The sequence below is a fragment of the Rutidosis leptorrhynchoides genome, chromosome 3 (assembly GCF_046630445.1).
Source record: "Rutidosis leptorrhynchoides isolate AG116_Rl617_1_P2 chromosome 3, CSIRO_AGI_Rlap_v1, whole genome shotgun sequence".
Lineage (NCBI taxonomy): Eukaryota > Viridiplantae > Streptophyta > Magnoliopsida > Asterales > Asteraceae > Rutidosis > Rutidosis leptorrhynchoides.
The window spans coordinates 29,887,165-29,901,471 of record NC_092335.1 but is presented as its reverse complement, the minus strand read 5'-3'; the positions used below and the strand labels follow the sequence as shown (position 1 = coordinate 29,901,471).

Sequence of the window (14,307 nt, the reverse complement as noted above, 5' to 3'; positions counted from 1 at the left end):
AGTCACATTTGAACAAGATGACTGCATAGATTGTTTCTTTCATACAGATCACTAAGTTCAACAAGCAAATTAAAAACAAAATGAAAGAAGCCGTTATTAAAGATAAGGTTTTTTCGTTTATAGGATCAAACCAGGGACATATAAGTCTTTTAACAACAACAGAAACTTACCACACAAATGAGAGGAATCTGCAAACTTTCTTCTTTCTGAAGAGTCCTTGATGAAAAATGTCACTCTTCATATCTACACAACCACCATTGATGATCTTCATATACATTACATGTTGCATAAGAAGCCAAATAACTCCTGTTACGAATCTGAGTCCTTGCCATTCACCCCTTGTCTAACAAATTGGCCACGCACACGTGGTCTCTGTTCTGCCAGTTTTTTCCTGCTCTGGTATCGCACCTTCAAATCCAATCAACACACAACGTCAACCTTCGTATCATAGAATTTTCGGAGGACATAATAATAGTGTTTTCGAATGATACCTTTTTCTCAAAGCATCTTTCTTTCCTCTTCTGACGGAACTTAATTAGGGCGGCCTCTCTTTGAGCTAATCTGTCTTGATCAACCCTACTTCCGTTTCCACTTACATTTCCAGTATTGCCCTTTTCAGCAACCCCATTATCACCTCCTTCAGCTATGGCCAACACATAGCTGTTACCTTTTTGACCATTACTACCATTTTCACCATTACTCTTGTTGTTACTTCCTGATGCACTTGCATAATTAGCAGCGTTTCCTTCATCTGGTGCACCACCCAAATCATTAGAGACCATGTTTCTTGAAGATCCATCATCATCATCATCATCATCATCATCATCATCATCATCATCATCATCATCATCCTGGTTACCTTTTAGTTTCTTCTGTGTCTTATGGACATGATGGTGGTAGTGGTGGTAATGGTGGTGATGGTGTTGGACCTGAAACTGTGACTTGTCAACTTCAGAAAGAACGGGGGGAATGGCTTTATTATCTGCTAGTGGTTCGGGTTTAGAGAAAACGTTGTTAGTACTTGACCCCATATCATTATTTTGAGTGCTACTGCCATTAGAACGTCGATTCAGGGTTCCATTTGAATTAGATTGTATGTTATCTGGTTTTGCAACATCTACCGGTGAGCAGCTGCCTACATTTCCAGTTGGAGCTTGATTGGAGTGTGATGTGGTATTGTTATACCTCCATGGCAACAAGAATTAGATAATATCAGATTTGGATAATCAGTTAAAGCAGAAGGGAATATTAAATTCCAAAATTATTAATTACCTCGAGAAAGCTGAAAGGTCCGATTGTCGTAGCACATTTCGCTTATGGGTACTCGTATCAGAATCCTCAACGTCTCGTGATCTCTTCAAACTGAGGTCAAGTGCAGGTGATCCGTTACTATTTGCTTTGGCAATCATAACATTATTAGCAGAAACGGTCCTTGGTTCCCCCGATTCCTTTAACTTTAGATCCATGTTTTTATCTGAATTTCTAGAAATACCTATCTCCAGATCTTTCCCCATTTCAACTGCATCTACAAAATATATAATAGATGCATTTACACACAAGAATAAGAATATGTAACACATTGTGTTTATATAGATAAGTATTGATGCGTTACCTATTTTATCATCCTTTTCGCCATGCCTTTTTGTGCCAGCTGTATCTGGACTTACATGGATAACCTGGGCACAAGTACTATCAGGGGGCCCCGTTAATTGGGCCCGTGAATACTTTACACTTTCAGCTTCCACTGCTCTTCTTGACCAAGAACTCTATATAATCATAGATGTATCAGTGGTCAAACTTTACAGTATTCACGTCTAGATCCAGATTCAGATAAGAAAATAATACACTAGTGATTGAATCATTTAATATATACACAGATCGTAAGATATAAATACTAGTAACGCCTCATGATTATATTCGTTTCTAGTTTATTTATACCTGAGTGCCGCTTCCATTGTCACTACCATCCTTAGTGGTCAGGTCTATGCTGACGTCATCATCTTCATCACTGTCATCATCCAAGACTTCATTGCTTCTCACATTTGTAGGTTTATGCGCATGTATACCACTCTCACTCTCACTGCCGCTAGACTGATGAAAACACGATACATTAATGCCAATAAAAAACAAAAACCAAAGTTCAAAAGCATAATAAACAAATTAACTCACACTATGACATTTTCTCCACACATGCTGCCAGAGATTCTTAAGCTCGTTTTTTCGAATAGGTTTGACTAAAAAGTCAACGGCACCTTTGGATAAACAGTTAAAGACTAAACCCATAGAGTCATCAGAAGACATCACTGCATGTAAAAATTTGTAAGGTGTAGCAACTGGAATGCATAATAACAGCTTAATACAATTACTGATAAAATCAAGCACGCTACTTACTAATTACTGGAATATTTTTACATGGTATGTGGTTCATGATCTTGGTCAAAAGACCAACTCCTGATAAATACGGCATGACTACCTCAGTTAAAACCAGATCAATTTGCTTATTGAGATCAGTCAACACTTTCCATGCTTCTACACCGTTTTCTACAGCAGTAACTGCAACGAGTATCACATATTTAATATACTGGTTAAAAAAAAAAATTAAATTAAATCATAGAACATCATTTATTGGATGGTCAAATGCAGTCAAAGTTGGTCAATGTCTGACGAGTCTCCAACTTGGCCGATTAGTCCCTACATGGATCCAACCCCAACCCCAACCCAGCCCCGCGCTGCAACTTTTACAACCTTGCGTGTAGCCTAAAAAATCATAACTGCATACATATTACTTCAAGTTATTGAACCTATACTGCACCACAAATTTACAGTTGGCACAGATAATTAACACGTCATACCAAAAGAAAACAACTTTCACAGTTTTTCTTGCACGGTCAGCATATCAAGAGTAAATATTCTACACCAAGTAGCCTTTGACCAAAGGTAACCATCATCTTGTGAGCTAAAGTCTCTGTATTAGTTGTATACAATTGCAATATAATATATTCATCAATAGATTATAACAGTTACATACCTTCATAGCTGCAGTTACGCAGCAGAGCACTAACTACATGCCGGGTACAGTCATCATCTTCAACCAACAGAACTTTGAGTGATCGAAGAGGCAGAAACCTATCCCATTGAACCAGAGGGCCTTGAGGTAGTGGATGTTGTCGTTGAACAACATCTTTCACAACCAACTCTATACGCCTACTACTATTAATATCTTCATTAATCTTTGACTCATCTTCCTCAGACAGCCTTTGACCATTAAATGCACCTGCATCTCTCACTTCCTTCAGCTCCTTCCATTTATGGTGATTGAGCTCGGCCGATCCTTTACTTGCAGGAACACTAGTACTAACCCCAACACTCCTCATTAACCGGATTCAAATAGACCAATTATGAAAATGGTGCACGTCTGAGACAACAAGAAAAGTTCTTTCTTCGATGAAAAGTGGCACATATCGGTGTCTCCAAGAAACAAGCTTTCTTAAGAAACCAGTTACAGAATCCTGAAGTAGAAAAAAATCGAATATCGTCATCATAACCCTAATAAACCGCAATTTTGTAATTTCAAGTTTTAATCCATCAGCGTTCAATTAATTAAATAAACACCCAAAGGGGAATGATTTAAGCTTGTTCATTTTCCTATATTTATTTACGAATATCAAATATATCATGTAAATATGTAATCCAAATCCAAATAAAAATAGTAACTTGGTGAGATATTCATCAATAAATATATTTAAATATATAAGTATATATCAGAACTTTACTGCTTCCATAAAAAAAAATCAACTTTCCTGTTTCATACTTTCATTTTCCAACAAAAATAATCATATCATTATCAGCCTCCAATCCACACCTTAAATTAAAAAACAATAAACTAAACCCTAAGATTCATATCATATTCATACAATTTTATTCATTTTCCAGCATAAGAATTAGAAATAAAATCAATAAATAATATTCATCGAATACCTTGTCTTAGTTTAATTTGACCTAATTATTCAAAAGTACTTACATTTACTTGAATAACGGTGATACGAACAGCAGATCTTTTACTAGAAGCTGAAATCCGTGAAATTAGGTCAAACAACCACCACAATAATTACAGTATACACAGATTCTAGAAATTAATGAACAAAATTTACAGAGGAATGATCTACAAATTTAGTGAAAGCGTAATTCTAGGGTTTGTTAAAAGTCGTTTGATATAATAAATTATAAAAACAGCGGGGCGCATATGAATACCTGATCTACTGGTTCAGAGTAGAAGAAGATATTATATTCGTTCTGATGACATGGAGTTAGTGAGGGCCAAAATTGTGCCACGTAATCAGACACGTATGACGACATGTAGGAGAGAGAGTGATGACATAGGACGGAGATCTATATACGGGCTCAGAGAAGCTTTGGGCCGGATTGCGGATCTTTTAAGATCCGATTTGAATGGACACGTGTAGGCTGGGCGATCAATTAAAGGTTTACCAAAACAGTGGGGACCGAAGGATAAGGCATCCGTTGTTTTGATGAACTAAAAGACTAAAATATCCCTCGTTTAATCTAGTTATATCAGAACTACCATTTACATGTCAGCAAGAAAATATCTGAAACATCTCAACCACAATTCAATCGAGGCTCGAGAATTGCGGTACAGATAACCATTAGATTTTTGCCACGTGTAATAACACTAGTAACTGTACACGGAGAGTTACATCAGCCCTCTTTGCCGTCGACATCTTCCCAATCAACAAATAAAAATATCCTCTTTCTCTTTCTTTTCATGTTAGTTTATTTTTTTTATAAATGCTGCTTAATACTTTAAGACATGTATTACCTACTTATTGAACACTCTCTTCTTTTGTGTTTGTCTATGTTTCGTGTATTCATATTTTGTTTTGTCTCGTGCGAGCTCGGTTAGGTTTTGTATTTGTTGTTTGAGCTCGGTTTTCTTTAGTTGTATGTTCTTTTGGGGCTTCAATTTATGTTGAAGTCTCTTTGGTATGAAAGTTTTAGTTTTTTCGCTAAAAAAAAAAATGTATTACCTACTTATACATTGTTAATAACTTCTATAAATAACTAACCCACTAACTTCTGTTTACCACTGTTTTCTTTCCGTTTCTTTTCTTCATAAAAAAACGACAACTATATAAATGTGAACTTTCGTAAAAAAATGAAAGAGCCTAAGAAGAAAAAATCAAAACTCAGCAAGCCTCGCAATCAAAAAATAAATTTAAAACCAACCAACTAACCAACAAATATCTGGACACGAGCCGAGCCAATTAGACAAACCGGGGCCAAATGCAAAAAATCGACAACCGAAAAGCCTAACGAAACAACCATAATACAACAAACACAAAAGCACATCCAAAACAATGAAACATAAACTAAACAACAAAAGGAACCAAAGCAAAACAACTACACGAAACAACAACGATCAAGCAATGAAGGCACCTCAAGTTTATCTTGGGTGATTATAGCTTTCTTACCCTTCGTGCCCAACCTTAATAACCTTCCTTCAGCCGTCGCGTAATTCACGTATTTACCCGATCGATTCTTGACGAATAATCTTTTGACGAACCAAAAGAAGAAGACATCGAGAAGGACCCCACAAGTTTTCCTTCAACCGGTGGTGGCCAAACAACGACCTAAGAAAAACCTTTTATTGTCCCTGCTTTTATCATCAAATTTTAACACATACTCCAAACCTACAAATGAAAATTTGAAAAATATTGTTTTTAGATGATCAACCTAAATATATTGAGCTCAACAAATTGCAAATAAATAGAAAAATAAATATCGATGAAAAATTAACATGTAGACCGTCAACAAACGTTAATAAAACTTGAAAGTACATTGTTTGTGCCCTGAAAATCTAACACGCAAATCACCTGTGTCCCCAGACAAGCAAGTAGCAAGTCTGGTTATGCAAGCAACTTGCGGCATGGGACTTTGTCAAGTTTTTTTTAGGGTATTTTTTTCATATGTCAAAAAAGAGAAATGATTCATTCACAATTTATATACACATATATTCACACTACAAGAATTTAACCAATAGGAAAAGAGAGAATGAAGAGAGAAAAAAAAAAAAAAAAAGTTAGTTGTTACTGATAATAAAAAAAACACTTAAGTGTAAAATTTGAGTGAATGTAGTATTCCTTTTGTTAAAAAGATAACAGCAACTTCTATATATTTCATGAAAAATATTAAATTCCAGGAATAATTGAATAGAAGAACCAGTCTAAGATGGATTTTTCATGCCCCAACCGAGTAGCATCATGTACTTGAAAACCATACAGTGAAAATATGCAGTTACCTTTACAATCATGGTATTAAATCACACAAACACTTGAATTCATATGCTAATTCATATCCAGCCTTCGAAATAAAAGACAAAAAAGATATTGAATGAAATCTGAAAAAACAACAGCAAAGGGGCAAAAAAATTAAAACATGAACGTTCGCCCTTTATGAAACATCTTTCTCGTATATGAAGAAAGACATAGCACTAGCTGGCTACAAACTACTCGTACTCAAATATCATTTAAGTAAGTTACATGTGGTCTTTGTTGCGCTCGTCCCCACCATGCCTGAAACACGATTTATAAGTTGAGGTTTAGACTCACAATTCTAAAAAACTACAAGTCGCCGAGCTGCTTGTACATTATAATTAATTATACTAATAATTATTATAGGCAGTAACATTAATCCAAAAACAATATATGGAGTAGTTATTTGTATCTTGTGCAGTTTAAATGATGCAGCACACACCCAAATATAAGAGGAAATTTTTTGTAGATAACACAAACTAAAGGTGGCAAGTGGGTAAACAATTAAAAGTTAGCTAAAAATTGCTCAAGGTGTATAACGGTTTATTATCTCCTATTACAGTTGTTAACAAAAATAAATTATTAATTTAACTGTATGGATCCTATAATTATGTTCTATATTTGACTTAAATAAAAAGTTCGAAAAATGCGTAATTAGGTCAACACAACCAAGTATGGCCGGTATTAAGTAGATAACTATCCATTTTAACTCGTTACCTGACCTACCCATGTTGCCACCTCTAAACAAAATAACGGATCTTATATTTCGGAAAAGAGATCGTGAATAATTGTTTACAAGGTTAGAAAACAGACCGCCAATTTCTAGCTTTTCGGTCCAATTGAAGATTTTCTAAGGCAGCAGAAGCACGAGTGATATCCTCTGAAGCATCATCATTTTCGTATCTCCAATCATCATTCCTGTAGCTAGAGTTGGACGAACCTCCTCTTCGATCTGAATATAACAAACCACGAATACCATTACACGTGTATTAAGCTCAGAACAAACAGATGAACACTCTTAACAATAATCAATATGCTTACCAGATGTTTGGGAACCGGGACCTTGTCTAGCATAGAAAAAACAAGCTAATAATGTTAATAATATAATAGTAATAGATAATAGATAATAGATAATAATTAAATTAAAATGAAGATAATATTTAATAGGTATTATGCTAATAATAAGTACCTTCCCAGAGGAGCTAATCCACCAGCAACAGATGATGAAGCTGACCTTCGGTTCCGAGAGTCGATAGAGTCCTGCTCGGGAGCTGCTGATCTCCTTCCACTACCTCTTCCTTGAGTTTGATCCTGCAGCATACCATGCAAGTGTAAGTAGCGGTGTAAGTTCAACCCATAAAGACAAACCAAACCAATCAGTTAAATTTAATAATGTTTCATGGCTTTTTTTACCATACTACAAAGTCCATATATAATTCAGTTTATTAAAAGAAATAGTCCATTTATTAGGATAGGACGACTTTAATATGTTAGAAATAAGTTACGGAGTATATTTTATTTAAACACAATGTCGATAGAAGATTCGGATTAGATTGTGTTATCATGCGCCAGAAATAAATAGTACATTAATTAGCACAGGACGACTTTAATATATTAGAGAACAAATTCCATTATATTAGAAACAGTTTAATATGCTCCATTGTTGGACCCATACACTATTTCAAACCTTGAGGCGTTAATAAGAGACATGGATACAAAGCCTAAATAAATAGTACATTAATATGAAGACGTTAATAAGAGACATGCATACAATGCCACCCCTTCTGCAGTTCTGCTTGTACCGCCATTATGAATCTAATATATATAACTTAATTATAGAATTATAGATATAGAACTTAAAGCGCCTTACGTGATTCTTACGCTATCAACACTTTAAAATTCCCAGAAAGCGAATAGATAGTCTTACAATTTTTCCTTTCTCACATCCTAAGGTGTCACAAAAACAAATGATAAACAAAATAAATTTTTTATAGTACTTGGTGCCGTTATCTATTTTCTAATTTTCTATTAGAATACTAACTTAACAATTAAACAAAAGGCAGTATGCTTAAGCAACAAGAGAAACAAATATCAAACCACGTATTTCAAGAACCCTTCAAGAACATCCAACAGCAACGGACCGCTATCTCCATTTCTGTTTATATTATATCCCTCCTTATCACTAAAATCTCTCAACTCCGCTTTCCACGCATCTTTTTGCTGCAATTGCAGGTTTACTCAACATTCAAAAGAGCTACAATTGAACATAACATAACATAAAATATAACAATAACAGTGAAAAATATATATTATTACCAAATTGCACTCCGGCGTATAAACTTTCAATGTGTGGCTCAGCTGTGCCCAATCCAAGTATTCACATATCATAGCAGTTAAAAGCCGGCCTGAAAGCATATCAACACATGTTAGCAAACATGTATTTGAGCAAAATGTAAGCTTGATAATTCTAATAAAAAATAAAAATTCTAAATTTTTTTATTGTGGATACCTGAGGATGTAGCATGAAGATGCTTCGCACGATCGTTACAGCTACCCAACAACGCAGGAGGTAAGCCGTCATCTTTTTCAATCGCTTTATCCTCTTCCTCTATTGCCTCGAAAACGCTTGCTCTGAGCTCCGCCTAAAATTAACAGAAAACGAAGAAGTAATCAACAACGAACCAGTTATCCACGAAAACATATATACAAGTAGCAATAGGCAAAAAGCAAACATTTTTATTCTTTCTTCTAGTAAATTCAACCTAGAATCGAGCCTTTAATACAACTGATTACCTTAGGATCGTCCGTAATCTTAAAGACACTATTCAGCGATTTACTTCATATAGTTTATACTTTCTTTATTAATGTACGAAATCGAAACGAATAGTAAACTGCAACAACCATATCCAATTATCCATCTACCAGATACTGCAAGTCGTGATAGCTTGAAAAACCTAATTAACCAAATAAATGTCTATTTCTAACCTAAACACACTTTATGCACACAATTAAACATAAACATCTTAATCAATCTTGTATACACAAACAGATACAAGATACAAATTACGCGACATGTCGATACCTAATCTAATCATCTTATGAAATACCGATACAAATTGAAATATATGTAAAGCAAAAACGTAAAAAAAATAAAAAAAATAAATAACAAACTGAAAAATATATGGATTAATAGTAAATGGGAAATGTGTGATTTACTCGGATCTTAGCGAGAACCCCCTTTTTTTCTAGGGTTCGAGTGACGAGCGTTTTGAGGTCCATCATTTCTCTTGTATAATCGTCCATCTTTCTTTTTTTTTTTTTTCAGATTGCTTTTGCTGTTGTTGTTTATTCAGTAGTAATTTGTATATTAACGTTTGATTCTTAGGTTGTATTTTGAATTGTTTCACGACTGTTTTTCGTGAGAGATTCGGGTATATAAGGCGTGATCCGATAGTTGAAAACAAGTTCTCTTATTCTGGATCTGGATCCTTGCCGGGTTATATGGTCCTGGGTCAATTTATTAATTTTTAAAGAATTTTTCTAGTGATAGTAAAATGTTACACAAAAACAACAAAAACCAAACTCAATATGGATATATAAGAGGTAAGATGTAGACAATACTTTCCATCATCCTAAAATAAAGATAAATTATTTCTTCACTCAAAGTGAAACACCCCAAGAGTAGAGAAAGTCGTCACTCTCGATATTCAATGAATAGAAAGATTGCTTTCGAATGGACCTCCGACCAATGAGTAGTTAAAAAAAAGTGAGAGACTCCATTGAAATGATAGAATCAAACTTTCATGGGTTTTAAACTGTTGTGTTCGTGAAATTCTAGTTAGTGTTCGCCAAATATTCCTAATTGACACGTGAAAACGATGTGGAACTTGGAGATCCAATTCGGTTAAATTGATGGTTTGGGCTAATGAGACTGTGGATCCGTTGGTGTTCTCCAAACTAATTCGAATTTAATTGATATGGTTAATCGAAGGGTTTGTCTTGGGAATGTTGTTATCTGAGGTATGTCGTCTGATGCGGATTTGATTGATCGTGTGCCTGCAGGGCATTCGTTTAGTTCAGTTGCGTATTTGAAACGTATGGCGGAAATACAGTCCGCCTTGAAGAATGATGTAATTGTGGGACACTATAATGGTGGATTAGAAGCTGTAGTTGTAGTCGAGTGTGACGCGAATGATGTAGACATAATGACGAATCAAATTAATGATCTTGATGCGGATTAGGTGGTGCGCGAGTCAAATTTGGGCCATGAAGATGTAGCTGTTAGTATGGTGTTGTTAGTATGGAACTCGATGTTGCTATGGATTCAATTAATGTGGGTAAGTCCTTAGAGGATGGACCTTTGGCGTTTTCATATTACGGTAAAAGTTGCAAAAAAGATATGCTTTTTAAGGCATGGAGATTTGCTTGAGAGTATAAGGTCTCTTTTGAGTGTTTATCCATTGGAAAACAAAACTCATCAAAAGAAGAAGGATCTCGAAGGTGATGGTTCGTTTGTTATTAGGGATGAGGGTGATGATATTTGTAACGACCCGTCAAAATCGCTATTGACGCGGCACATTAATCATTGATTCCACAGTGAGGTTTTGACCTCTATATGATACGTTTTGATAAAATATTGCATTCATTAAAATAAGTAACTTTCTAAACATAGAAAGTTATAAACATGTGGGCGAGTGCTTAGGTATAAGCAAAACCCCGAAATACATAAGTCTTTAATTTACAGGTTGACATCACAGTCCAATTATTTATTACACAACGCAGTTTTATTTTGAATGCAATAAACTTTGTACAAAGCATGAGAGACTCCATGCAGGCAACAAGCACATCACAGCGGAAGCATTCTAAGGACCTGAGAATAAAACATGCTAAAAAGTCAACACGAATGTTGGTGAGTTATAGGTTTAATTGCTCGAGTCATAAACATATATAAAGATAGACCACAAGATTTCATCAAAAGTTTATCAATAGATTCTACGTAACAGAGCACCCTGGTAACTAAACTTAACGCTATAGTGATAATTACCCCATTCGTTTTAATACACGCAAACCAACGTGTCTTAAACTCAAATAACATACGTCCGTTAAAAGGCTAGTGCTCTAGCTCGGACGGGGATGTCAAGCCCTATGGATCCATATACAATTATTCGCGCCCACCAGTCCATATCCTATGTACTGGCAGCTACTAGTTACCAAAGCTAAGGGATTTTCGGTTTAACTCAGTGTAGAATTTAGTATGTACTTGTGTCTTATCGCGTTTAAAATAAATTGCATATATTCTCAGCCCAAAAATATTTAAAGTATTTAAAAAGGGAGACTATAAACTCACAGTTCAATATTGAGACTCAATATTGTAGGCAAATTGCGTAGACGTAATGATGGTAGACGACTGTATGGTTGGCCTTGGATTCAAGAACAATACCCCGAACAATACCCAATATTTCCTTAGCTTAAAGTGGTTTAAAACCCGAATTAAAACACCCTCGAATATACTTTATTATTATTAAACTTAAATTTAAAATTATAATTATAATTTAAATATAAATTTTTATTACTGAAGAAAAAAATATGTGATAATTCGTCGAGCAAAACAGGCGTATTTATATTACTTTTCCGTTTACTGTAGCTCATGCGATCGCATGAGTTTTCAGTGTTTTTGCCATGCGATCGCATGGCCGCCTTTTCTGTTTTTGTTTGGTAGTTTGTCGACATCAAATAGTGTTACTGTAGCAAATAGTGTTTTACTGTAGCAAATAATCTGCTCAATCGGATGCTGGTTCATCAAATAGCTGGTTGTAGAACACACAGCATCTTGATCATCAGCTGGTTCAGATGAGTGAGCAGCAACAGAAGGTTGCTGATCAATATCAGTAGAATCAGTACCAGCTTGTGATCTCTCAAAACCAGCAGACCTAGGCTCATAGTGTTTTACAGCAACAAATAGTGTTACTGTAGCAAATAGTGTTTACTGTAGCAAATAGTGTTACTGTAGCAAATCACTGTAGCAAAGTCGTTTTTCACTGTAGCACTGTAGCAAAATACGGTTTCACTGTAGCAAATAGTGTTTCACTGTAGCAAATAGTGTTTTACTGTAGCAAATAGTGGTTTACTGTAGCAAATAGTGTTTTACTGTAGCAAATAGGGTTTTTACTTGTAAATATATATATACATACATATAATTGTTCATGAATCGTCGAGAGTAATCAAAGGTAATTGTATATATGAAACAGTTCTAAAATTTTGAGACTCAATCTAACAGACTTTGTTTAGCGTGTTAAAATAATAAATCGTATAGAGAATTGGTTTAAATAAGTCAAAAATTTTCGGGTCATCACAGTACCTCCCCCTTAAAGAAAATTTCGTCCCGAAATTTTGAGTAGTACCTGTTTCATGAGCGATATCAGTGAACAAATGTGGATATTTTTGCTTCATCTGATCTTCACGTTCCCAAGTAAACTCGGGTCCTCGTCTTGCGTTCCAACGAACCCTAACTATCGGTATTTTGCTTTGTTTTAATTGTTTGACCTCACGGTCCATGATTTCAACAGGTTCTTCGATAAAATGGAGTTTATCATTGATTCGTATTTCGTCAAGAGGAATTACGACATCCTCTTCCGCTAAACATTTCTTCAAATTTGACACGTGAAATGTGTTGTGAACACTACTAAGTTCTTGCGGTAGCTTTAATCGATAAGCAACTGTTCCAATTCTTTCGATGATTTCAAAGGGTCCTACGTACCTAGGACTTAGCTTTCCTCTTTTACCGAATCGTACAACGCCTTTCCAGGGTGACACTTTCAACATGACTTTGTCGCCCACTTGAAATTCTAGCGGTTTTCTTCTTACATCAGCATAACTCTTTTGGCGACTCATGGCCGTTTTCAATCGCTGTTGTATTTGAATGATCTTTTCGGTGGTTTCGTGAATAATTTCTGGTCCAGTAAGTTGTCTTTCTCCTACTTCACTCCAACATATAGGAGATCTGCACTTTCTACCGTAAAGTGCTTCAAATGGCGCTGCGTTGATGCTCGTATGATAGCTGTTATTGTATGAAAATTCTGCCAACGGTAAGTGTCGATCCCAACTGGTTCCAAAGTCAATCACGCATGCCCGTAACATGTCTTCCAATGTTTGTATTGTTCTTTCACTTTGACCATCTGTCTGTGGGTGATAAGCGGTGCTCATATCTAATCGAGTTCCCAATGCTTTTTGTAATGACTGCCAGAAACGTGATGTGAATCGAGTGTCGCGATCAGATATGATAGAGATGGGTACACCATGCCTGGAAACTACTTCCTTCAAATATAGGCGTGCTAATTTCTCCATACTGTCTGTCTCCTTTATTGGTAGAAAGTGAGCTGATTTAGTTAGACGATCAACTATCACCCAAATAGTATCATGACTACTTGTAGTCCTTGGCAATTTCGTAATGAAATCCATGGTTATTCTTTCCCATTTCCACTGCAGAATTTCCGGTTGTTGCAGTAATCCTGACGGCTTTTGGTGCTCAGCTTTGACCTTTGCACACGTCAAACATTTGCTTACATAAGTAGCAATTTCTGTCTTCATATTAGGCCACCAATAAAACTTCTTGAGATCGTGGTACATTTTCCCGTTTCCTGGGTGAATTGAGTACCTCGTTTTGTGTGCTTCATCCAGTACTAGTTGCCTTAGGTTACCATGTTTTGGTACCCATATCCTACCAGCAAAATACAGGGTTCCATCGGCTTTTACTTCAAGTTGTTTTTCGAACCCTTTGCTCATTTCGCCTTTTTCGTTTTCTTCTTTTAAAGCTTCTAACTGTGCTGCTTGAATTTGCTTTGTGAGATCGGTACAAATTGTAATATTCAAAGCTCGGACCCTAAGAGGTTTTACTCTTTCTTTTCGACTTAGGGCATCAGCTACAACATTAGCCTTTCCGGGGTGGTAACGGATTTCACAATCGTAATCGTTTAACAGC

At 35.6% G+C, this 14,307-nt stretch overlaps 2 protein-coding genes across 2 annotated transcripts; both read right to left on the bottom strand.

Moving 5' to 3' along the window:
- Positions 1–127: 127 nt before the first annotated feature.
- Positions 128–4,241, bottom strand: LOC139899612 (two-component response regulator-like APRR3). The gene is made up of 9 exons (XM_071882433.1): positions 4,022–4,241; positions 3,029–3,509; positions 2,392–2,553; positions 2,170–2,303; positions 1,939–2,091; positions 1,613–1,766; positions 1,273–1,525; positions 492–1,185; positions 128–408 (listed from the first exon to the last, which is right to left on the bottom strand). Exons 2-9 carry the CDS (start codon positions 3,372–3,374, stop codon positions 310–312), a joined length of 1,995 nt encoding a protein of 664 aa, XP_071738534.1. The 5' UTR covers positions 3,375–3,509; positions 4,022–4,241; the 3' UTR covers positions 128–309.
- A 1,987-nt stretch (positions 4,242–6,228) lies between these two features.
- Positions 6,229–9,718, bottom strand: LOC139895903 (protein TONNEAU 1a-like). The gene is made up of 8 exons (XM_071878448.1): positions 9,546–9,718; positions 8,839–8,971; positions 8,646–8,734; positions 8,427–8,549; positions 7,519–7,640; positions 7,371–7,396; positions 7,143–7,281; positions 6,229–6,590 (listed from the first exon to the last, which is right to left on the bottom strand). The coding sequence occupies exons 1-8, from the start codon at positions 9,630–9,632 to the stop codon at positions 6,554–6,556; spliced, it is 756 nt and encodes a 251-aa protein (XP_071734549.1). The 5' UTR covers positions 9,633–9,718; the 3' UTR covers positions 6,229–6,553.
- Positions 9,719–14,307: the final 4,589 nt, after the last annotated feature.